This window comes from Bubalus bubalis, chromosome 17 (genome assembly GCF_019923935.1).
Source record: "Bubalus bubalis isolate 160015118507 breed Murrah chromosome 17, NDDB_SH_1, whole genome shotgun sequence".
In the NCBI taxonomy this organism is placed as follows: domain Eukaryota; kingdom Metazoa; phylum Chordata; class Mammalia; order Artiodactyla; family Bovidae; genus Bubalus; species Bubalus bubalis.
In genome coordinates, this window is record NC_059173.1 from 14,743,408 (window position 1) to 14,768,431 (window position 25,024).

At 45.2% G+C, this 25,024-nt stretch overlaps 1 protein-coding gene across 5 annotated transcripts in view; it reads right to left on the reverse strand.

Annotated features, from left to right (window-relative positions):
• Positions 1–25,024, reverse strand: part of FBXO21 (F-box protein 21) — a 45,573-nt gene that overhangs the window by 18,978 nt on the left and 1,571 nt on the right. For 2 of the 5 annotated variants that reach the window (XM_025267604.3, XM_025267603.3), the window contains exons 1-7: positions 18,125–18,432; positions 17,107–17,242; positions 15,156–15,250; positions 7,748–7,869; positions 4,329–4,475; positions 3,892–4,028; positions 2,780–2,916 (exon numbers count right to left, since the gene is read on the reverse strand). In XM_025267604.3, coding sequence (XP_025123389.1) covers positions 2,780–2,916; positions 3,892–4,028; positions 4,329–4,475; positions 7,748–7,869; positions 15,156–15,250; positions 17,107–17,242; positions 18,125–18,363 — 1,013 coding nt within the window. In that variant the 5' untranslated portion in view covers positions 18,364–18,432. Of the gene's footprint in view, positions 1–2,779; positions 2,917–3,891; positions 4,029–4,328; positions 4,476–7,747; positions 7,870–15,155; positions 15,251–17,106; positions 17,243–18,124; positions 18,438–19,745; positions 19,922–25,024 lie in introns of those variants that run through there. The other 3 variants (XM_044930141.2, XM_044930140.2, XR_003104239.3) reach the window with 3 other exon arrangements.

Genomic DNA, 25,024 nt, shown 5'->3' on the forward strand with positions numbered 1-25,024 from the left:
AGAGCTAGGCAGGGAGGTGGTCCTAGGACGCGAGTTCTTACTGCAGTACCTCTAACTACACGGCATTTTCCCGAGGAGGATTCCTGAAGGGCCGGGGCGGGGGGGCTCTCAGGGAAAGCTGTGTTTTCTCCTTTGAGCAACTATTTCACTTTGATCTTATGCCGACTGCAAATCATGCAAGAGACTTTCTCTTGGGCTGCTAGAAAGTTGTCACATTTCTTCCTTGAGCCATATCAATAGCCCAGCTTTAGCAAGACATATATAAATGTTCCAGAAATAAGGAATGCTCTTCAATCCCTTTTTAGTCTAGAAGAACCACACAAATGCACACAAATTTATGGGCAACAATTCTAAATACAATATGACCAAATCAAATGCAGTGATGTATGATCAAAATCTGTATGACAGAGTTAGATGTTCCCTAAGAATGAAATGAGGGTTGAATGCTAAAAAACTTCAGCACATGCAGACTACAAGAGCAAAACCATATGATCCTATCTGTAGACACAGAAAAGAAATGTGAGGGGATAAAAATCCTATTAATAAAACTCTTAGGAAATTACAATTTTAGAAGGTAGTTTTGATCATCTCAATGAAAGGTACTGCTCCCGAACATAATGTCTGAGGTGAAATTGTAAAGTCACACCCAAGGCAGAGTGCCTGCTATCACTGTTTCTATTCCCTGTGTTCAAGAGGACCTAGCCAGCACAGTAAGCGAAAGAGACACAAACATGTAACAGCTGGGGAAAAAAAAAGAAGAGATATAATGTCATGATTCAGACAATATGATTATCTACACAGAAAGGCTGAAAGACCTAACAAATATTATCACTAATAATTGATACAGCAGAGAGGCCAAACAATCAACCCAGATTTAAGTATCAGCCATACCCCTGTACACCACCAATACATAAAAAGTGTCATTTAAACAATGACCATTTTCAATAGCAACAAAAAAGTGAAGGTGCCCAGGAATAACTAAGATGTCAAACAGCTGGCTGTAGAAAAGAGTAAAATCCTTTGAAGGACATTAAAGATGACGACAGACGGAGCAGGGACACACACGCCATGCTCCTCACGTGAATCCCTGAGTCCAGAGCAGCTCTGGGGCCAGCTGCCACACTGGAGCTTCAAGGGGCCTGCCCACGGACTCTAAAGCTGCTCGTGGGCTTCAGGCTTAGAGGAGCCAGGGCGATTCTGAAGGACTCCAAGTGGGTCTCAGCCTCCTAGTCTTTAAGACTCACGATACGGTCACAGTCAGCAAGCACTATGGTCTCGGTGCAGACACGGAGGCTGAGAGCCCAGCAGGCGTGCACACCCCCACAGGCCAGACCTTCCCCGGCCTCAGTGTCTGCCAGGTGTTTGGGGTGCTAACAAACCACTTCACTGTTCGTCTGCAACGCGGTGTACATTCACTGGAGCCTAAACAAGGAAACACAATCCTGTTGGCACACACAAACGTGCCCAGCAATAGGTTACTGCGGTCAGTAACATGGTAATTGGTGTTTTAAATGCTCTGTATCATGCAGAAGTCCCTGGTGGACCATTAAATAATATAGACATTTAAGGATGTTTTCGATATTTGGGGAAACTGGTTGAGTCACTCAGGGAGAGGGAATGGGCTGAAAAAGCATTTTTTTTCTTTTCATTTAAAATAATGGAAAATGGGCACCTACTCTCCCACAGAGAAACTATCCAGTACATCTTAAGAAACAGATTATATTTGAGAAACAAAGGAAGCTTGTCCTTATTTAAGGAAACACACACATGTCATAGAATATGGAAATAACAAATACTTTCAAACTAACCTCTAGAAAGGAGAGGAGGGAGAAAAGAATGGAGAAGAATACCAAGGAGGTGTTTTATTTCCCAAACCCAGAGATGGAAACACAGAGACCAGCATCAGAATTCCACCACGTGTAAAGCACTTGGGTTCTCTCACTGAGCCCTCCAAAGCACTGGATGAAAAACATCAGCCCCATTTCACAGAGGAAGAAACAAGCCCAGAGGAAGCTGAGGTCTGAACACAGTCAAACTTCAAAGCTCAGCTACTTTCTTTCATTCTGCTCATCACTTCAGCAAAGGGTACCACGCCAGTCATCAGGAAGTAGTCTCAAATAACAGGATGTAATCAAATAACTTGGTTTCTAAAGGGCACTTTTAAAGAGAGGGCATCTCTGCCCATTTGACGAACTGCTTTCAGAAAAGCTTGACTACTGCTGTAAAGGAGCTTTATGTCCAATAGGATACCAGGTTTTAAAAAAAGAGAGAGAACAAAACAGAACTCCTTAACCTGGTCTGCAAAGCAGGCACTAACCTTGCCTGAAGGAGCTCCCCTGCTGAGACCATGCGTATTGGCTTTTGCAAATGAAGAACCTGGCCTCCCAGTTCCCTCTCCCCAGCTCAGTTCCCTCTGCTCCCCCACTCCACCCCCACCTCCCTTCTGTGGGAGGTTTTATGGAAGACTGGAAAGAAACATCTTAAGAATTCTTTGTCACTGATTTGCTTTGGAACAAAGAGACTTTGAGATTCATACAAGACCCTGAACTGTTAGTCCTTCAAAAGTAAACTGTTTTCTTTTGAGATAACTGGAGATTCACATTCCCCTTGGGAGAAACAAGGTAGAAGAATGCACACTGCCCTTCTCCCCTGAGCAGATTATGGACTTGGATACAATCAAGAGCAAACCAGCTCTCTCACCACCCTGGTCCCCTTGATAACTTCGGCTGTTACACTTCTCTCAGCACAGGACAATCACGCGGGGTCAGAGATGGCTCACCCTTCTGCACCTTGGCACCACCTTAGTAAGAAGTGGCTGGGGAAGTTGACAGGCTCCAGTGGGACCCCCAACTGCCGGGCAATTGTCAGGTAGAGCAGAGACATGCTGATGGGGATTCCTGTTCTGCGGATTAACACCTAAAGAAGAAAGCAGGCTTTAGCTTCACACAGATGAACTACACCTTCTCGCCTCTTCCACACGCCTTCCCAGTTGGCGCCCATTGTGCAGCACATGTGAGGATAGGTTTTCAGACTTAAATGGATGAGTATTTTATTTATTTAGATCAGGGCTCTGTGGCATACGGTCTACATCAGATCAACCAGCTGTTTTTGGATTGCCTGCTTAAGAATTTTAGTGTTTTTTTAATGTTTACAATAAGTCGACCAAACACCATTTCATAAAATGTGAAAACTATGTGAAATTCACATGTCCTCGTCCACACACAGTTTTATGGGGACATAGCCACACTCCTTTGTTTCTGGATGGTTTGCGTTTTCCTTCACATGACTAGGGCAGAACTGAGCGGTTAGGACAGAGGGCATTTGGCTTGAGGAGCCAGGTCGAGAGAAGTCAGTCTAGCCTTCACAGCAGAAGTCTATAGACCTATGGTTAGGCCCTCCTTTTTCTAGGAAGAACTTAAGGGTATTTCAAAGAAAAGTGTGTCAGACATGACAAAAGAAAATACAGGTCTCAGAGAGAGCAACAGAACAGATATAAAAACAGAGACAGGTAGGAAGCAAACAAAAAATAAGCATCAATGACACAGTCGGTCACTTATTTCCTCCAGTCTTCCTGGAAGCCAGTGCAAAAAGGGAGACCTGCTTAGTTTCACTGTTTACTGTTCACAAGAAGCGATCTGACCACACTGAGTCAGAGGAGTACCTATTTCTAGCCAGGAATTTACTTCAAGGGTTTTCAGACAAGAGGGTGCTCCGTGATGAATAAGATAAAATCCACAGCAATACCCTCATAGGAGAGGCAAAAAATTAGTTTCACCAGGCATTGGCAGACCAACAAAATCTAGTACTTGCCCTCAAACACTGTACAATTCATCAGAGATAAGCTCCACCTACATATATTGTAACAGTGTTTTCTCTCACCCCCACATTTACCTGGTGCATATATAAGTTCAAGGCGTTGTAGTAATCCATTCGGTTCCCCTTGAACTTCAGCTGGTCATATAGAACGTGGTTCATGGCATCCAGCACCTGACTCTGGAGCTCTATTTCCATGATCATGGAGGATTCGCCTGAAACACCGAGACCTACTCTGAGGACACAAGCACAAATAACGCTGTGACGAGTGTCCCCAACAACCCGTGACGTGAGACACTGGCAACGTCCTAGGAAGGCTCATCAGGTGTTGCCAATGCTGGGTGGAAAAGAGACTATGTGTTTGCAGCCTCTGACATCATTCGGGTGAACAGGTGGTTGTGTTATCTATCGCTTTGCGGGGACATAATGGGAATGCACTGCAGAATTTTCCAAATTAACCAATCACTCTAGGTTTTTCTTTTACAAATACAGCTGGATCCAAAGCAATTCCACACCTGCCTTGAAGGCCAAGCTGGGGTGGCGACTGTTTATGCCCCGGAGGGTTTTGCAAACAAGCTCCACGATGCTGTCAATCTGAGCCTGGATGTCCTTGAGACTGATGTCAGAGAGAGGGTTGCAGTACTGGTCAATATACACCGCGCCTGAAACAAACAAGAATCACGGATAAGTTCTTACCTTTGCCTTTTCTTAACAGTGGTCATTCGTCCCAGACTCCTAGGGCCATACTCCTCAGATGGTTCCTATCCTGGATGTCAGGCCTGGCTCCTAATCCACTGAGAAGGGGCAACAGGCTTACAGCCAAGGAGCTGACATTTCATTATCATTATTAATATACCAAAACTCTCTCAGAGGTCAAGGACTTACTCTGACACATATATCCATGGTCTACTGCCAAGAGAGATAAATACCATAAAGGAGCTCTTTTCAGGCTACTTCTCTCCCCCTCTTAATTATAATTCAAAATCCAACAACTCTGAGAACTCAATAGTATACGACAGCATTTTGACTTGGAAAAAAAAAAAAATCGTTGAGTCCACAATGTCAGATATGCCATTTCCACAAACTATTCCCCTGAAAGGTGAGCCAGTAAACGGACTCTGGAGATAACCAGAGTTTGAAATTAAACAGTTACACTCAAGAAACCCACAGTTAAAAAGTTGTACAGAGCACACCAGAGACACTGTCAAAAATCACTACTTTACTGCCTCGGGTCACTTTTTAACCCTAGAATCGAAGAGCTAACTTGCTTATTTGTCACAGGATATTTTCACTTGGGAAGTTGTGGAGTCCCTTAAAATCCACAAGGTGTTCTCAAACCAGCTCAGGACCCCGATTCCCGAACTTGATCCCCAAGTGACCAGGGTATCAAGTGACCAGGACCCCAGTTCTGGTTTTTCCACCAGCCCAGGCCTGGCTCCTGGGCCTCTTCAGGACTGAGTTCCCCCATCAGCCAGGTGACAAGGTTTTTGCTGCATGGCTCTGGGATCCGCTGTATCTGACTGCTGCTTCCTAGACTTCATCAATGGCATTGGATGATTCTAGTCTGCCACTCAGAACCAGAATCCTGGAGCCAACTTCTATTCACTCAACTACTTAAAATAATCACTGCAGATGGTGACTGCAGCCATGAAATTAAAAAGACACTTGCTCCTTGGAAAAAAAGCTCTGACCAACCTAGACAGCATATTAAAAAGCAGAGATATTACTTTGCTGCCAGGTCCATCAAAACCATGGTTTTTCCAGTAGTCACGTATGGATATGAGAGTTAGACCATAAAGAAAGCTGAGTGCCGAAGAATTGATGCTTTTGAATTGAGGTGTTGGAGAAGACTCTTTTAAGAGTCCCTTGGACTGCAAGAAGATCAAACCAATCAATGCTAAAGGAAATAAGTCCTGAATATTTGTTGGAAGGACTGATGCTGAAGCTCCAATACTTTGGCCATCTGATGTGAAGAACTGACTCAGTGGAAAAGACCCTGATGCTGGGAAAGACTGAGGGCAGGAGGAGAAGGGGACAACAGAGGATGAGATGGATGGATGTCACCAGACTCAATGGACATGAGTCTGAGCAAGATTCAGGAGTTGGTGAGTGACAGTGAAGCCTGGCGTACTGTAGTCCATGGTGTCTCAAAGAGTCAGACAGGACTGAGCGACTGAACTTAAAAAAATTATATTACTTTATATTATAAATAAAGAGGAAAGAGAAGTAATTGTTTTCATAAATAAAGCTCATCAAGTTATTCTTGACTGTGGAATAAACAGATGACTCTCAGCTCCAGGACACATATGCGAAGACTCCAGGGCACTGAAGATATTTTAATGAACTGAAGCAGTCACTTCAATTGCTTCTGGATAGCACAACCAACGGAGAAGGCAATGGCAACCCACTCCAGTACTCTCGCCTGGAAAATCCCATGGACGGAGGAGCCTGGTAGGCTGCAGTCCATGGGGTCGCTAAGAGTCGGACACGACTGAGCGACTTCCCTTTCACTTTCATGCATTGGAGAAGGAAATGGCAAGCCACTCCAGTGTTCTTGCCTGGAGAATCCCAGGGACCGGGGAGCCTGGTGGGCTGCTGTCTATGGGGTCGCAAAGAGTCAGACACGACTGAAGCGACTTAGCAGCAGCAGCAGCACAACCAACAAGATCTATCAATAAGAAGCTGCACACGGCACTGCGGAGTATATCTTGATTATAAGGCCAAAGAACCAAAAAATACAGTGACCACTGGAGTCAGGATGGACACGGTTTACCAGCCACTGCTGCTGTGTTAGGTTGGAGGCAGCAAAATCTGCAAGTGCTGCAGCCATCAGAGAAACTTCATGCAAATGAAACCCGGAATGAACCTGGAGGGCGAGTAGGACTTAGAATGGAATCCTAAAGAAAAGGGATACCATGCATGAGGAAGTGAAGCCAGGTATCTGTGCGTAGGGTGCCAGTGAGGAGAGCGGCCTGGCTGGAGCAAATGGCACATTTTGGACAGTGATGGGAGAAAGGCCTGACCAAATAAAGGAGGGGACTGAAAGCAGGCAGAGACTTAATTTTAAAAAGGACGTCAGCTGGCCACGTGGCAGTATCACGTGGAGTGCAGAGGAGGCTGGGTTTCAGATGGGGCCGGCACTGTATGCTGGTGACTTGGGAACCAGAAAGGGCGATGCCCATGAAAGCAAGTATTACTTAGAAAGCTGCTGCTGGGAGAGGTAGGGAGGCCTGCATGAGACCAGGAATAGAATGGAGACGTGACTATGAGCAAGGGAAAAAAAAAATTAATGTACTGGGTATATCACTGGGAGTAGGGAATGAAAGTGAATGAAGAGTCACACTTATATTTCATAACCATAATCTGTGGGAGTGTCTGGGTAATATGTTAGGAATTTAAAATCGTTTTTAAAAAATGAAGTCACATTGTGTTCTTGTCCAACTGGACAGGAACAGAAAGTTCTACCCATCATCTTGCCTGTCCACAGGACTTCTTCCACTCACTGCTCATTATGGACGAGCAGCTTCACTGACGTGCAGGAACATTTTGTCCTCATTAAACTCCAACCAGAAAGGTTAAGGGATTTGCTCAAGGTCGCATGGAGACAAAACTGGACACATTTGTTTCTGATGTGGCAATGAGACTTTAAAACTTAGAAAAATGGGGAATTAACCTCCTTAGCTAAAATATCAGCTTCATACTTTGAACTGACAGTGCATCTTTAGAAAACACTCTTTAGCTGACAGCTGAAAATTCTGAGCAGATCTTAGCTCTAAATGCAATCATTTTGCTCAGACCATATATTTTGATCAGACCTCCAGAAGCCCATGTGGTGCAGTTTCCTTCTCCACTGCTTCTTCATCAGGGCCACTTTCCACCACTGCTCTTGAGGGCAACTTAGCTGACTATCACAACATCAGTGCTGAAGTCTCACCTTCAAGATACGATTCATAGTCATCAGGCTGTTGAAGAAAAGCCTTAAGATTATTTAAAATTTTCTGTTGTCGTAGGTAATAAAGGATTTTTTTGGCGTAGTATTTCCAGGTCAAAGCTTTTCTGGAAAAAACAAACAAGTTAGCAATAAGTCAATAAGAATTAAGATATTAAAACTTTCCATTATCCATTTCTTTACATCATACTAATCATACTGTGTTAAGAGTCTACTTAACAAGAAAAGTACATCTGGCTCACAAGCGTAGAGTACTTCTCATGGAAACAGCAGAATTTAGGACTTTGAATTTGTAATTTACCACTAAATTAGCTGTGCTGAAATGCAAGAAACGGTTACCCATTTGGCTTCAGATATACTAACAGGAAATGAAAGAGAAACCTGAAAAGTCAGGGGAATTGGGTGAGTCTCAGGAGACAGGCGTGAGGCACTTGGAAGCTTGCTGGCCACTTGGCACCTGCCAGGGGTAACTCGGGCCTCAGGCTGCTGCTGTCTCATCCATTCTCATGGCTTCAGATACCATCCATACCAACAGCCCTTGATTTATTTTCCAGAATGGATTTCTTCCCTTGACTCCACACCTGTATATCCAACTGCTACAATGATATCCCACCTCAGTATCTGATGAGACCTTAACTTTCTTCCCTTCCTAGGGTCATGCCCATCTCAGACTGAGGCAACTCCATCATTCCAGGTGGGCCAAAACCTCTGGAGTCATCCTTGACTCCTTGCTTTTTCTCACAGTCATATTCAACCCATCTGCCAATAGTTATTAGTCTTATCATCCAAATGTATCAGAAACATAAAACATGTCTCACTAACTCACACCATCCTCTTTCATCTGTTTCATAGCAGCTTCTGCTTTGAACAGTCATAGTCAATGTTCAACAGGGTAGCCAGAGGACTCCAGCTGACATGTGAAGTCAGCACAAAAATCCTCTGCCCCAAATTCTCCAACGGTTTTCCACCTTGCTCAAAGTAAAAATCCACGTGCCCATGATGACCGGAATGGTCCTTTACACTCTTGCTCCAGTTACCTATCTGACCCCTCAGCTCCTGTATCACCCCCACCCCACTCAGTCCAGTCACCGGCCATGGGGGCTTTCTGACCGTCCCTTCATCACACCTGCTGAAGCTCACATTAGGCTCCCTCACCCTTAGGCACTCAGTTCCTCCTGACTAGCACATCCTTCGGAGAAGGCAATGGCACCCCACTCCAGTACTCTTGCCTGGAAAATCCCATGGACAGAGGAGCCTGGTGGGCTGCAGTCCATGGGGTCGCTAAGAGTTGGGCACGACTGAAGAGACTTCACTTTCACTTTTCACTTTCCTGCATTGCAGAAGGAAATGGCAACTCACTCCAGTGTCCCTGCCTGGCGAATCCCAGGGACGGGGGAGCCTGGGCTGCCGTCTATGGGGTCGCACAGAGTCAGACATGACTGAAGCGACTTAGCAGCAGCAGCACATCTTTTCCCTGGAGAGCTGCAATCTGTGCCCTCATCTCCTTTAAGGTTTTGATTCAAATTGTCACTTTGAGTAAGGCTCTCTCCAACCACTCTGTTTAAAACTGGACCTCCCCCCGCCCCGCCCCACCCCCACAACTCCCTCGCCCTCTTCTCTGGTTAACAGTTCTCTAGAACACTTCTCATTTCCTAATAAATATTTCACTTTGTTCAGCACCTCTTCTCTACTCGAGTGTGAGCTCCCTGAGGGCAAGGTGTTTAAGTGTGACTGACTGCTGTATCCTCAGCACCCAGAATAATGTCTAACACAGCAGATGCTCAGTAAATAACTGCTGAGCAACTGAATTTCTCCACCAGATCTCTCAAATACACACAGGGATTGTGGGAAGTAGCAGGGAGTTAATGATTATCTTATCTGCCTGGCTTCATAAATAATGGACTCCTCAATTTTCAGGGAGTAAATGAAAATCTGCAGAGGTTTTACCAGCTTTTTAACCTTTGGGTTGTAAAATATTGCAATTGAGAAAATCACATGAAGCAAATAAATAACTTAATTACTATAAGGGAAACACCCCTGGATCCACCACTCAGGCCAAGAAACAGAACTTTTAAGAAACCCTGGAAGCCCTCCCTGGGCTCTCTCCCCCCGCCCCACCCCCACCCCGTGACAACGATCACAATCCTCGCTCTACGGTCATCACTACTTTGCTTTTTTCCAGAGCTTTCACAAACATGCATCCCTAAAAACTCCCAACTAATCTGGTAAGATTCCTTTTAAGTCACTTAATTCACAGGCTTCCCCGTCATCTTTTTTTCCTCTCGTAAAAATTTGTTGAAGAAACCTGGTTGTTTGACCTGTATTTTCCCAGAGTCGGGAATTTGCTGACTGCATCCACGTGGTGTAGCTTAACATGTTATTTTCTAAATTCCTGTAAACTGGATGTAGAGGCTTGATCAGATTCAGATTCCATTTACTCTTCATAGGTGGTAGTGAGTTCTGTCGTGCCTCGGCTCTCTTTCTGTGACGTCAGCAGTGATTGCTACTCAAAGGCCCAGGTCCACTCATTCACCAAAGGCCCTAAAGTGGTGATATTCTAATTCAACTATCCCTTTTCATTACTACCTAGAATATTTTACTATAATTTCCCCTCATCCATTATCTGGTCCCCCAGTGGCAGCGTATGTAGGAAAAGGCAGAATAAATGCTCACTACCTTCATCAGATCCCAAAATAATACTTTGGGTTGTTATATCCTCCAAAGGTGACCAATTAGTTGTTGTTAAGTATTATGAGTTCACATTCTAGTTACTGTCCACGTGGATGATTGAATCATCACATCTCTGACCAAAGGAAGCCTCCTCATACTGGCCCATGAACACTTCTGACGTGAAACACTGTTTACTTGTCTAAAGGAAGCCTCCCGTCCATGAATACTTCTGACATGAAATACTGTTACTTTCCTTGCTATCTGGCTCCAGGCTTCCAAGATGCTTCCGGGTCATCTTTTACATTTCCTGCTCTGGACCTAGAATCAGCCATTTCTCCAGAGACCCTGGCTGCTTTTGCGGGAAGTACTGACAGAAGACCACAATCTGAGGACTACTGATGATCGTTTCTGCTGGGTTGATTCTTGCTTCCAGACCTGTTCAGTGGGTCTAGTGTGTAAGTATGTGTACATATGCATCATATATACCGAACATATATTTCAGTATCAAGTATCTTATGAGTTCATACTGATACATCTAATTTAAACTCACAACTATACCGTTTTTAACCTTCTATTTTTTTAATATATATATGTATGTCTTTTTTCCTCCAAGAGAATCCTGTTTCTTCAGGATACCAGGGATGAATCAGAATATCACATGATCACTTACTTGTTTTATTCCACATCTCTCTCTCTTTCATACACACACACACATCAGCCTTGGAATAACAAAAACAATATTCTCATCACCTTGATGGTTCCTGAAAACAGTGAACATTTTGCTCATACTCTCCCCCATTGTCTGTTCATTTCTTTTGGAGAGCTGTATTGTATCTACACAGAGCTTACAGCCACCACATACAATACCTTTGTCTGTATCAACTGTCACTTGGATTTAATTCTACAAGTAAATCTATATTTAATGTTCACCACTAGTCCTTGTATTAGGGTCTCTCTGGTTATTTCAGTTGTTTGACGCTTATTTTCTAGCACATTTTTCAGGTAGAGATCAAAAGTCCCTGAGTTACTGCAAGTGGATAGGTTTCTCCACAGCTCTTACACCTGGAAATCAATTCGGCTGGATATAAAAATCCTTGGCTGACATTCTCCATCCTTGGATATCTTAAATGTGTTACTCTTTTTCTCTGGAAGAGACTACTCCTGTTGACAAGTCTGATAGTATTCTGACTTATTCTCCCTTGTAAGTGGCTTCATCTTTTTTCCTTGGATTCTCAAAGGACTTTCCTGTCTTTAAAGTCCTATAGTTTTACTGAAATATGCTTCAGTGTTGGTCATTCTGGGTCAGTCTTCTTAGCTATGGTGTATGCTCTTCTAATACGCTGCTTCAAATCTTTATTTACTCTTTTTTAAGACCATGAAGAATGTAAATGTAAACTGTTTTCAAATATCCAGGGATTAGTGCCTTAGCATTTATGGAAACTATGCTTCTTCCTTCCTATGCTTTCCATATCCAAACAACACGCCATTTGCCAAGAATGAATATAAATAGGGTCATTTATGAAAACCAGCCGGAGAAGGCAATGGCACCCCACTCCAGTACTCTTCCCTGGAAAATCCCATAGACAGAGGAGCCTGGTGGGCTGCAGTCCATGGGGTCGCTAAGAGTCAGACACGACTGAGAGACTTCATTTTCACTTTTCACTTTTATGCACTGGAGAAGGAAATGGCAACCCACTCCAGTATTCTTGCCTGGGGAATCCCAGGGATGGAGGAGCCTGGTGGGCTGCCGTCTATGGGGTCACACAGAATTGGACACGACTGAAGAGACTTAGCAGCAGCAGCATGAAAACCAGCACCCCAAAATATTTAAAAACGTGAAAGTTTTCTCTGTTTTAAAAAACAACCCTGCTTTAGGTTTAAAATATTTGTCAGGCTAAAAAGTAACATATTTATGATATCTTATTTCTTAAAAAAACTATAATAATATACATTTTTTTGCTAGCTATTCATATTTAGTCTTTGTAACCAATCTGATAAGTAAAAAAGCAGTACTTCATTATTATTTAACATTGATCTGAGTGAATTTAAAGGTATTTTTACTAGACTGTCAGTGCCTGGACTTGCTTTCCTGAGAATGTTGTCCTCTTATCCTTTGTACATTTTAAAATTTCTTTTCAGAAATTTTAAGTATTCTACTGACTTTCTTTACAGTTTCTTTGGTCATACAAATCTTTTCTTTTTTACTGCAAAATCGTGTCTTTTTTTTTTAAGTGCCTTTGCATTACCAGTCATGGTTCAGAAGGAATTCCTAGATTGTACATGAAGTCCCCTGTTTTCTTGAAATTTTCAGGTGATAATTTAAAATTTTAGGTTGTTTAATCTTAGAATTTAATTTTTGTACATGATGCAAGTTTTACTTTCTTCCAGGTGGATATATTCAGTTATGTCCAATACCTTTCATTAAATAATCCATTTTCTCCCCTCTGAGCTTCATTAAAATATGTTATCTTTTATGCTGGGACATGGCTTTGAATGATCCTCTGCCACTGATGGAGCTATCCATTTTTATTCAAATTCTGTAATGTTTGATAACAGGTACCATTATAATGTGTTCTAATATCAAGTGGTGGAAGTTTCCTACTGTGTGTGTGTTCAGTCACTCACTCATGCCCAACTGTTTGCATTCCCATGGACTGTAGCCTGCCAGGCTCCTCTGTCCATGGGATTTCCCAGGCAAGAATACTGGAGTGGGTTGCCACTTCCTATTCCAGAAGTTTCCCACTGTGATTATTTAAAAACTGTTTTTTTCTGGCTCTTCTTGTGAATTTATTCTTCTGTGTATATTTTATGACAATACTATCCATTTAAGACACACAAAACTCTTGTTGGATCCTAAACGGAACAGCACTATGTACTAATTTTGGAAGAACTGACATTTTTGTGATAGTAAGTCTTATTCAAGGACATGCTCTGCCTTGTGTACTTAGTCACTCAGTTGTGTCCAATTCTTTACAACCCCATAGACTGTGTAGCCCACCAGGCTCCTGTGTCCATGGGATTTCCCAGGCAAGAATACCAGAGTGGGTTGCCATTTCCTCCTCCAAGGGATCTTCCTGATCCAGGGATTGAACCTGCATCTCTTATGTCTCCTATGCTCTGCCTTATGTTTTTCAAACAACATTCTATAGTCTGACTTAAGAAACTCACTCCTAGGAACTAACACTTAGAAATGAAAGCACTAGAAACATCACTCTCCACAGTAACACAAAATAGAGAAGAAAGTGGTTATTATCAATAGAGGGATGGTTAAATAAGTCATGGTATATACTACAAAAAAGCAGGCAGTCATTATTAAAGGTGAATTTGATTTTTACCAATTGATCAGGACAGATTTCCACAGGGTAATGTTGAATGAGGATAAAGAGATATTTATTGCAAAGTACCTATTATATGATCTCAGTTTTGTAAAGTAATGATCCCCCTCCATCCTCATGTATATCATATTAGCATGGAAGCCTACAATCTAGATTGTCATCATAAATTATGGGAGTGGGGGCAGGGAAGGCCAATGCAAATGGATGGAGAAGAGAGGAAGGAAAAGTCACATAAATAAGAAAAAAAAAAAAACAAAGTCTGCACTAAACATCCAACCAAACACAAACAACCAATAAACTCAGTATGTATTGACTATTTATGTATTTAAAAGTCTATATGTATATATGCAAAAAAGAGAGGTCGACTTTTATTTTTAAAGCTGCACAATACTATTAGATCACACTTCAATTCATTTATAGATAAACCAAAATAGAAACAGAAAAATGACCTCTGCATCAGGACTCATCCAAGGCCTAGAATAGTGACACATCTTACCTCTCCCCACAGCTGTTCCACTGATAGATATTTCGCTCTCCTAAAGCCCTTTAGATATTTCGCTCTCCTAAAGCCCTTTAGATATTTCGCTCTCCTAAAGCCCTAGATATTTCGCTCTCCTAAAGCCCTTTAGATATTTCGCTCTCCTAAAGCCCTTTGACCACAGTAAAGAAAAATGTCTTACGCCTTGTTTGTGAGCTATTTCACAATGAGCTCTCTTAAGGAAGATGTTAAAATAGCATTCTTATCTTCCATCTCAAGTCAAGCTTCCAGAACTTTTAAAGCAGAAAATATTTTTCATAGATAAGTCAGGCTGGAAGCCAAGTCATCTTTCAGGTAAACTAGAAATTAACCTTCACAGCAGAAAATACAAAGCATAAAAAACTTTAAGCAACAACCAAGAGACAAAAGGTTCTTCTTGATCAGGAGAGATGAACAACTCTACCAGACATCTACAATGTCCATAGCTAAAGTAAGATCGCGTCTTATCAGAATCCAGAAACTATGAAAAATTACCCATTAAATAAGACATCCCTAAGAAAAATATTTTTTAAAATTCAACTCACAACAGGCAAGTTTGGCGGTGACAACAAAGAAAGGATATCTGTGTTACCCAAATGACATAATGGACACAAGTACCCAGAGCACAGCATTTGACCCCCAGGAGGAATAAATACTAATTCTCCCACAAGGATTTTTGCACCATTTCTTCAAATATTGTCTTGGTGTATTTACCTTGTATACACAGAATTTTTCAAAAACATAACTACAGCGACATGAATGTAACATGAAACACTTGAAATACCTGTCTCATGGTTCAGCCACACACCTATTATAGCAATTAATCCTGGGGTTATTAGTAAAACAAACTCCTGATAGAACTACAGCTTACCTTCCTTCCATATTTAGGATACACACCAGCTCATCCTCAAAAAATATCTCCGGGCCCTCAAGATTCTCAATGTCACTGAAACCGTTACAAGGGACCTGTGAACAAGACAGATACACAGAGGCCTCAGTAAGGAGTAGCAATGCTGTTGTCTCTTACACGCAAAGTTACAAGCAAAGCTGTTCACTTCCAAGGAAGTGGTAACACCTCTCCCACACTATCTGGCACCACCCACCCACTAGGGGAGAAAAGGAACCTGTGGGTAACAGTAATTTGTTCAAATAATATTATTAGCTGCAAATGAATTATATTTGGAATTTATAGACTGGAATTTCTGAAAGTGATAACCCAGAGTTCTCACCTAAGGAAAAACAACTCTGAAAGGAGGACTAAAAAAATAAAAATCATGTCTTTCACAGTACCTATTCTGTGCTGGCAACATTGTATTCAACTAGGAGTCCAGGGCCAGAGAGAGAAGTCTAGGGGTTTGGGTGACTCTGAAGGTCGAGGCATGTTTTCTCCTCTGTAAGCTGAGGCGGTGGTGCCGATGAGCTGTAAGATCCCCCACCTTGGTTTAAAAATCTGATTCCTTTTCCCACTTTCTTTCTGAAAGTAGGCAGGAAATTTCTTGTCAGCCTATGTGCACGTGGAAAACACAGGAGCACAAGGGTCCTGAGCCAAAATAATCATCTACCCACAGATCAATCCTCAGTATAGTCCTGCTATGTTCAAAGTCCTCGACACACTTCTAATCATGCAGAGGTACAGGGAAAGACGAGCTGGGGAAAAACACAACAACGCACCATTACTGGACAGAGGCTCGGGCTGTTAAATACGCACACAAAACCAGCTGGACTGTAAGCAGAGGCTGCAAACGAGCAGCTCGTGTCCAAGTGCATCAAACACATCCAGCACCCCCACGTGTATGTGTGCAGATGTATTTAAACCAGTGTGGAATATCTGAGACTATGAGTGCTTTTACCCAGCATATGGCTTATCCCAAATAGGACACAAATTCAGGTCATTCTGACATTAACAAACACTTGTTTATAGAAACAAATTACACTGGGGAACACCTGAGCTTTATTCTTTATAAGGAAATATATTCAAATGCGTGCCAAGTTCGAATTTTCCCTTTCAAAACTTGAAAGGGAATGTGTGAACTCATTAAAAGTAATTAAAATTAGAAATCGGAATTAATATTCAGTAAATCAGGATAAATCAGACTGGTTCCATTTCTGGACCTCCAATCAGAAATAAAATATTAGTACTGTCTCTTTTCCAGAATGTGCAAAAAGTTAAGAATCAGGACCTCATACAGAAACTTCTGTGAGACATTTTGTGGAAGGGAAACCAAACAAACCCATGCATTTCAGCAACATTAAAAACAAACAAACCCCACAACTTTTCAGAAATAATGAATATGAGATGGTATCACTGAGGGAGTAATAATTCTCGCTTTATGGGTAGCTTTTAATCCTGTTACTGTAACAAATAATGCATTCACTACTGGTTTGAACCTGCAAAGCCAGAGAGAAGAACTGTATTAACTTTGTCAACCATTCTGGGAAAACTACTGGGTGAAATTTGTAGTGTTCAATCATGGATGATACCCCCAATCATGTCGAGACTGCAAAAAATACTGTCTAACCCCCCTAAAGAGAAATAGTGCTGATCTGGATTCCCTCCACATCGCCCCCGGGGCCCTCCCTCTCTATCCCTCCCCCCATTCTCTCTGGCTTTAGAAAACTAAAGCTGGCAGGGACAAATGGCTCCGTGTTGTTGGATAGGAGGAAAGGACACAATGACTCTTGCAGCCATCTAAGTGAGGAAGGGATTGTGAGCGCATTGAAAAGGGAGATAGCAAAAAGACTGGATGAGCTAATGCCTACAGACCCAGACGCAGACCACCGCTAGCAGGCAAATGCTTAGAGCTCCATCAACGGATCCTTACGTGCTCTGAAAAGAACCTCTTTGAGAACGAGGCTACAATCTTCCGGGCTTCTAACCCAGCTTTTTGCCGAACTTTGTACTCCTCCAACCAATTGACGTAGTCGGTGGGGCTGTAGTGTTTCATAAGGGAAGGCCACCTACAAGGAGAAAAACACCCCCTCAGCTTAACAGAGAAGCAAAGGCAGAAGAAACATGAATCAAAAGCAGCTCTGGAAAACAGCGAAAGCGGTTGGGTTTAGGGATCAGGGGCGGCCCTAGCGAGGGACCCAGTTCAAATCTTTACCCGGCGCGCACGCACTCGCATACACCGTGACCTTGGCTTAGCAATATCAATACTGTGTCTCCACTCCCCATTTATAAAATGGGGACAGTCATAGCAACAACAATCACAGTGATGGCAATCATAGTTAACATTAATTGTGCGCCTCCTAAGAGCGGGGCCCTGTGTAAGGCTCCCCTTGTATCAGCTCATCTAACCACCACAGTAAAAGATAGGTCTTCATCACAACACCAATTAAAGTCGATACATGAGACTCCAAAAAGGGAAGCTGCTACCCGCAAGGTCACACGGTGAGTGTGCCAGGGCCAGATTTTATCCCGGGTCCTAACCGAAATCTGTGCTCTCGGCCAACCGCCAAAGGGATGCTGCGACCGCTTCCCTCAAAGGGCCGTTAGGATCACTGCATCACCCGGTCCGTGTAAACATTTTAGCACGGAGTCGGGCACAAAAGAAGCGCGCAGGATGTATCAGCGGTGATAACCACGGTCGTCATCCTTGATGGGGGGCCGGACTACTGGGCGCTTCCCGAGACGCAATCTGGGCATCCGCGGGTCCGCCTGGCGTGGACGGAGGGGCCAGCGGCCTGGAGGCCTTTGTGTGTCTGTCCGCGGGAAGGGGTCCTCCCGGGGGTGGGGTCCGCGAGCCGGCAGGGAGGCGGCGGCGGCGGCTCGGAGCAGCCAGGCCGGGGCCCCGGGGTGGGGTGGGGGGCGCGCAGAGAGAGGGGGGAGCGCGGGCTCACCTCACCCGGAACTGCTCCTTCCACACCTTCCCACTACCCTGGCACAGCTCGCGCAGCCGCCGGCAGGTGCTGGAGACGCGGCCGATGTCAGCGGCCGTCAGCGAGCCGCTACACAGGATGTACTCCAGCACCTCTCCCGGAAGGTTGACGAGGCAGCTGAGGCCCGCCGCCTCGGGCGCGGCCTCCTCCACCAGCGCCGGCACCACCTCCATCGCGCTGTCGACCGCTGCCGCCGCCATCTTGTCCGCGTACCTGGAGCCCCGCGCGCGCGCGCGCCGGCGCGCGTTCGCTCGCGCCAGGGCGCCCCCCTTGGCCCCGCCTACCCGGTTCGAGGGGCGGGCGCCGAGGTCTCTCTCGGCTCCCCACGCCCCGCCCAGGCCTGTGGCCACAGCCCCGCTTGGCCCTGCCCATCCGCCTCGAGGGGCGGGCACCGGGGGTCCCCCCGCTCCTCCTCCACCCAGGCCCGTGGCCACACCCCCCTCAGCTCCTCTCCCCCGCTTGGCCCCGCCCACCCGCCTCGAGGGGCGGGCCCGGGGTTCCCCAGATGCCCCTCCGCTCAGGCCCGTGGCCACACCTCCCTCAGCGCCTCTCCCCCGCTTGGCCCCGCCCACCCGCCTCGAGGGGCAGGCGCCGGGGTCCCCCCACCCCCACCACAGCCCAGGCCCGTGGCCACACCCCCTCAGCCCCAGCTGCTCCCGGAGGGCTGTGCCCCTGGCCAAGGGAAGGAAACGCGTCTTAGAAAATAACCCGCTGTGGGCCTGGGAGCTGTGCTGGGAGCTGTGCTGCTGCTAAGTCGCTTCAGTCGTGTCTGACTCTGTGCGACCCCGCGGACGGCAGCCCACCAGGCTCCCCTGTCCCTGGGATTCTCCAGGCAAGAACACTGGAGTGGGTTGCCATTTCCTTCTCCAATGCATGAAAGTGAAAAGTGAAAGTGAAGTCGCTCAGTCGTGTCCGACTCTTAGCGACCCCATGGACTGCAGCCCATCAGGCTCCTCCGTCCATGGGATTTTCCAGGCAAGAGTACTGGAGTGGGGTGCCATTGCCTTCTCCGCTGGGAGCTGTGAGGGGACAGTATTAGTAGCTTCCATCCTCCGCAATAACCCTAAGAACTGTTCTTCCCAAGTTACAGATGGGGAAACTGAGGTTCAGGGAGATAAATGGACTTGTTGGGAGTCCCGTGTCCTAGATTCTAACCCAGATCTGCTTGACTCTGCTTGACTGGATGCTAAACCAGTATGCTGTAATAATAAAACTCATGAGTGGGTGCTGTGCCAAGCATTGTAAGCACGTTCTTCATGGCCACCTATGTGAGCCTGGCTGTGATAGGTACCATATTTATATTTGATCTACAGATAAGGAAGACCTAGTTCACAAAGGTGAGCGTACTCATTAAAAGTGACAGAGACAAAAAGTGGTCGAACATGGATTTGAATCCTCCAAACAGGAGTTCCCATTCAGCTATGGGCAGGCACTCTTTTTTCCCACACCTGCACCTATTTAAGTTTTTCAGCTCAGTTTCGTGCCAGGCCCTGTACTGTGTGCCTTGGGGACACAGAGGTGGACAAGACAGTGTCCTTGCCTCCCGGGAGTTCAAAGTCCTCACCCCCTCCCCCAAGTTTACCTTGTTTCTTTCCCAGTGGTTCCTGCCTTGGAAGGGGCTACCCATCCATGCATTCCTGCAAACCTGGAACCTGTTGCCATCTCTCTCCCTCAGCATCTGGTCCAAATGCCCAGTAGAGATAACATCTCCAAGCCTCTGCTTTCACATCTATGAAATGGGGATAACAATAGGTCTTCCTGTTAAATGAAACAATGCACATACTTCAGTTCCTGTCGCTGAGTAAGAGATAAATCCAAAACCTAGGAGATGGAAACAACCTTGTTTCTGTGCTTTTAATTTTGTAGGTCAGGAAATGGGGAAGGGCTTAGCTGGGCAACTCTGAGTTGGAATCAGGTGGTGGCTCCAGATTCGAAGCTTTCAACCACTGCAGATGCTAACTGCTGTTAGATCCCACAGGACCTGGAAAAAGGGTTGAGCTTTGTGCTAGCATACACTATTTATATTCAGATGCCCAATACAGGTTAAGATTTCTGTGCCTCAGTTACTTCAAAGAAGCTTTTCTGGGGGGAAATAGGGAAGAAATTTCTTGTCTGAATGATCATTCTTAATATCAATCAAATCTGTCTCTTCTCTCTCTTCAGCCACTGTCTCTGTCCATATCTTTACTGCGGCTCCTAACAGTCCAGCCCTGGCCCTGAGAAGGTGAACATCAGCCTTGGTGACACTCAGACCTTGGCAAAGTTTCCAGCCTGTGAAGCTGTTTTTATGAATGACTCTTGCTTTCTGATCAATGACAAATTAAAATTAAATTCTCCTCTGCCAATCCAGAGAATCCCCTCCAAGCCCTAGGAAAGAAGAACATTTTTATTTTTGAACATGCATTAAACCAGATGGTGATATACATCACAGGTAACCTGCTAATGAGATCACAGAGAGCAATCCCACCCTTTTATAGACAGCCAAGCATTGCATCATGTACATGCTTCCGAGATTAGCGGTGGCTTGTAAATTACCATTCACTTAAAAAGTAAGAGGATCTGAGACTTCTCTGTTGACTTAGTGGCTAAGACTCCATTCTCCTAATGCAGGGGACCTGGGTTCGATCCCTGGTTGGGGAACTAGATTCCACATGCCTCAACTAAGACCCAACACAGCCTAAATAAATAAATAAGTAAAGTGTTTTTTTAAAAAAAGCACTAAAAGGTAACAGTCTGATTGCATTTTCCCTAGCCCAGTTCATGCTAAGGTCACCTGCTAAGTGGAGCATATATTATACTGCCTGCTTTTGTCTCAAGGAATAAGAAAATTTCTCATCTTTGTGATAAGCTGGCAGTTACAGTATAAATACAAGTGCTCAAACTCCCACATGGCAGGGAGACAAGGACACAACCTTCCTTGACATTTGCATTGCAAAGAGATGGCTCCCATGCCCTTAAAAGAAACAGTCCTGGGTTGTGATATTGGCCAAGAGGCGTATTTATTTAGCCTTTGAAAAAATTTGCAAAATGTAGTGAGGACACACAGTGGAGTAACACTCAGCCATAAAAAGGCATGAAGCACGACATGTGCAACAACACGGGTAAACCCTGAGAACATGATGCTAAGTGGAAGAAGCTGCATGTGAGGGACTTCCCTGGTGGTCCCGTGGCTAAGACTCTGCGCTCTCAATGTGTAGGGGGCTCGGGTTCAGACCCTGGCCAGGGAACTAGATTCCGCATGCCACCACTGAAGGTCCCATATGCTGCAACTAAGACCTGGTGCAGCCGAGTTAATTTAAAAAAGAAGCCACACTCAAAAGGACAGCTATTGTATGATCACACGTCTGTGAATATAGAATAGGCAAATTCTTGGAGACAGAATGTAGATTAGAGGTTTACCAGGGGCTGGGAGGGAGGAGAGAATGGAGGGGGTTCTTGCTGAATGGGTACAGAGTTTCTGTCTAGGGTGATGAAAAAGTTCTGGAAAGAGATAGTGGTTGACAGTTACACAGCATGAATGCCCCCCATGCCATTGAATTTATACTTAAAAATAGTTGAATTGTAAATTTCCTGTTGTGTATAGTGTGCCATAGTATTAAAAAAAATAATAGAACCCACAGAAAAGATTCACATCCCTATGAAAGAGACAGAGGAGGGACTTCCCTGGTGGTACAGTGGTAAGGACTCGGCTTCCAATGCAGGGAGCGTGGGTTAGATCCCTGGTCAAGGAACTAAGATCCCACATATCCTGCGGCGTGGCCAAAAAAATAAAAAGGAGAGAGAGAGAGACAGAGGAAAGATTTACACATATAGAATTTATAAAGGAAATGCTCTAAGAAAGAAAAGAGGGAATGGGTCTCTCTTCATTTTGGTGACAGGGAAGATTCTAAGTTTTTAATGTACCTCTCTGCTGAACTGCTAACTGTATTTAACCCAAAGATGATCCCCACTACCTGTGTGTGCACGCCATCACTTCAGTCATGCCCGACTCGGTGCGACCCTACGGACCGTAGCCTGCCAGGCTCCTCTGTCCATGGGATTCTCCAGGCAAGAATACTAGAGTAGGTTTTCATGCCCTCCTCCAGGGGATCTTTCTGACCCAGGCATCTAACCCATGTCTCTTATGTCTCCTGCCTTGCAGGCAGGTTCTTTACCATTAGCGCCACTTGGGAAGCCACCCCACCCCCCACTACCTGAGTTCCTATTTAAAATCCCCTCACACAAGCCCCAGTCCTTGACCAACCTGGCTCCCCAGAGTTCCTCCTGGGTGTCCTTCCCCTGCTATACCAAGAGAATATCTTCACAGACCATCAAGTGTATTTCTGGTTATCTTTGGCTGGAGGACTTCAAAATTCCTTTCCCATGAGACCACCACAGCCCAGCTAGGGAGACTATATCTCAACCCCCCTCAACATCTTCTATGGTTTTCCTTGTTCTCAAAATGAATCTTCTATGGTTTTCCTTGTTCTCAAAATAAATAAACGCATCCTTTCTCTTCTGGTCCAGCCCCTAGATTCTCTCTCCCACCTGCTAACCCAGGGCCACTTTCCTGGACTGTCTGTAGCCCCGACTCATCCTTTAGCTCCAACTCAAGAGCTTGTCTGCAAGAACGCATGCCTGCTGATCACAGACTAAGCCTGCTTCTCTCTCCTGCCCTCGCAGAACCCCCTTTCATTCATTTGGTACATAGCTCAGCTGGTAAAGAATCTGCCTGGACTGCAGGAAACCCTGGTTCAAGTCCTGGGTCGGGAACATTCCCTGGAGAAGGGATAGGCTACCCATTCCAGTATTTTTGGGCTTCCCTGGTGGCTCAAATGGTAAAGAATCTGCCCACAATGGCGGAGATCTGGGTTCGATCCCTGGGTGGAGAAGATCCCCTGGAGGAGAGCATGGCAACTCCAGTATTCTTGCCTGGAGAATCCCCAAGGACAGAGGAGCCTGGTGGGCTACAGTCTGTAGGGTTGCAAGGAGTCAGATATGACTGAGCAACTGAGCACACACACAACTCCTAAACTGCTGTAATACATACATTGGCATATTGGATTCACCCACCAGCATGGCTGATTCAGGCTTTGTGGGGTGTGGACAAAGAACATTGCCTCCCGTTTCAGTAAACAAAGAATGCTGCCACCCTCAAGCCAGCCGCTGCCTGGATGGTGCACCCTGAGGGGAATTCAGGATGGAGGAAAACGTGGTACCGGCCCCACATTGTTAGAGATGCCTATCAAAGGGATGGTTTCCATGGGCCTGGCCTCTAGCATCTTTCCATACAGAGAAAAGCACTAACATCATTAACTTGAGATGTCCGCTTTTGGTTGTTGTTTTTGTTTTGTGTATGTGTGTGATTAGCAGCAATCTTTTGATGTTTGACTAAGTTTTGTTCTTTTCCCCCCAGCAAAAACGCCTATGTACCCTGGCTCCTCCCTTTTTACTTTGGAACAGTTCCTCAGAGCTTTCTGAGAGGCTGACTTCCTGGGCTAGAGTCCTCAGTAAGGTCCCCAAATAAAATGTAAGTTGATACTTCGGCCACCTGATGCAAAGAACTGACTCATTTGAAAAGACCCTGATGCTGGGAAAGACTGAAGGCAGGAGGAGAAGGGGATGACAGAGGATGAGATGGTTGTGTGGCATCACCGACTCAATGGACATGAGTTTGAGTAAACTCTGGGAGCTGGTGATGGACAGGGAGGCCTGGCGTGCTGCAGTCCATGGGGTCGTAAAGAGTCAGACATGACTGAGCGACTGAGTGACTGAACTGAACTGAAACTTTGAGGTTGTGCATTTTTTGCAGTCAGAAGGAGCCTGAAGCTTTATTGTCTGGAGTCCTATTTTACTTTACTTCTTTTTTTTTTTTTTGGCCATGCTGCTTGGCATGTGGGATCTTAGTTCCCTGACCAGGGACTGAGCCTGTGCCCCCTGCAGTGGAAGGGTGTAAGTGTTAACCACTGGACCACTAGGGAAGTCCCAGGGGCCCTATTTTATTATTTATTTCTTTTTTTGGCCACATCACACAGCCTTCATGGAACCAGGGATCAAACCCAGGCCCTTGGCAGTGAAAGCCTGGAGTCCTAACCTCTGGACCGTCGGGGAATTCCCTGGAGGCCCTATTTTAGAAAAAGGACACACAGGATAAACTCGTAAGTCACCTGGGGGACATTTATATAAAATGAGGAAAGAAGGGGCCTTTGGTGAGGGTCCCGAGGTTTATCATTAATTTGATAATGAACACATTTCTTCCTATAAAAGGTAACCTCCATGTAAGCAGGGGCTCTGTCCCATTTGCTCAACTATTTGGTGACTCACATGGTACAGAATCTGCCTGCAATATGAGAGACAGGGGTTAGATCCCTGGGTTGGGAAGATCGCCTGTAGGAAATGGCAACCTGCTCCAGTATTCTTGCCTGGAGAATCCCCATAGAGAGAGGAGCCTGGCGGGCTACAGTCCATGGGGTCGCAAAGAGTCAGACATGACTTAGTGACTAAACGACAATGCTCCATAGGAATGACTGATTCAATCACTGGGCATTGACAGTTGATTCAACCTCCAGCCCCTCTTCCCTCTGAGGAGCTCAGGGGCATAGGACCAAAAGATCCAACCCTCTAATCACCTGGTTGGTTCCCCTGGCAACCAGCCTCCTTCCTCAGGTGCTTTCCAAAAGTCACCATAGTAACATAAACGCAGGTGTGGTTGAAAGTGGCTTGTTAAGAATAACAAGACACCTTCATCACTCTTATCATAGGAGATCCCAAGAATTCTAGGAGCTCTAAGCCAGACATAGGACCGAGACCAAATATGTAGCCTAGCATGCATGCTCAGTCATGTCTGACTCTTTGTGACCCTGTGGACTGTAACCCAGGAGG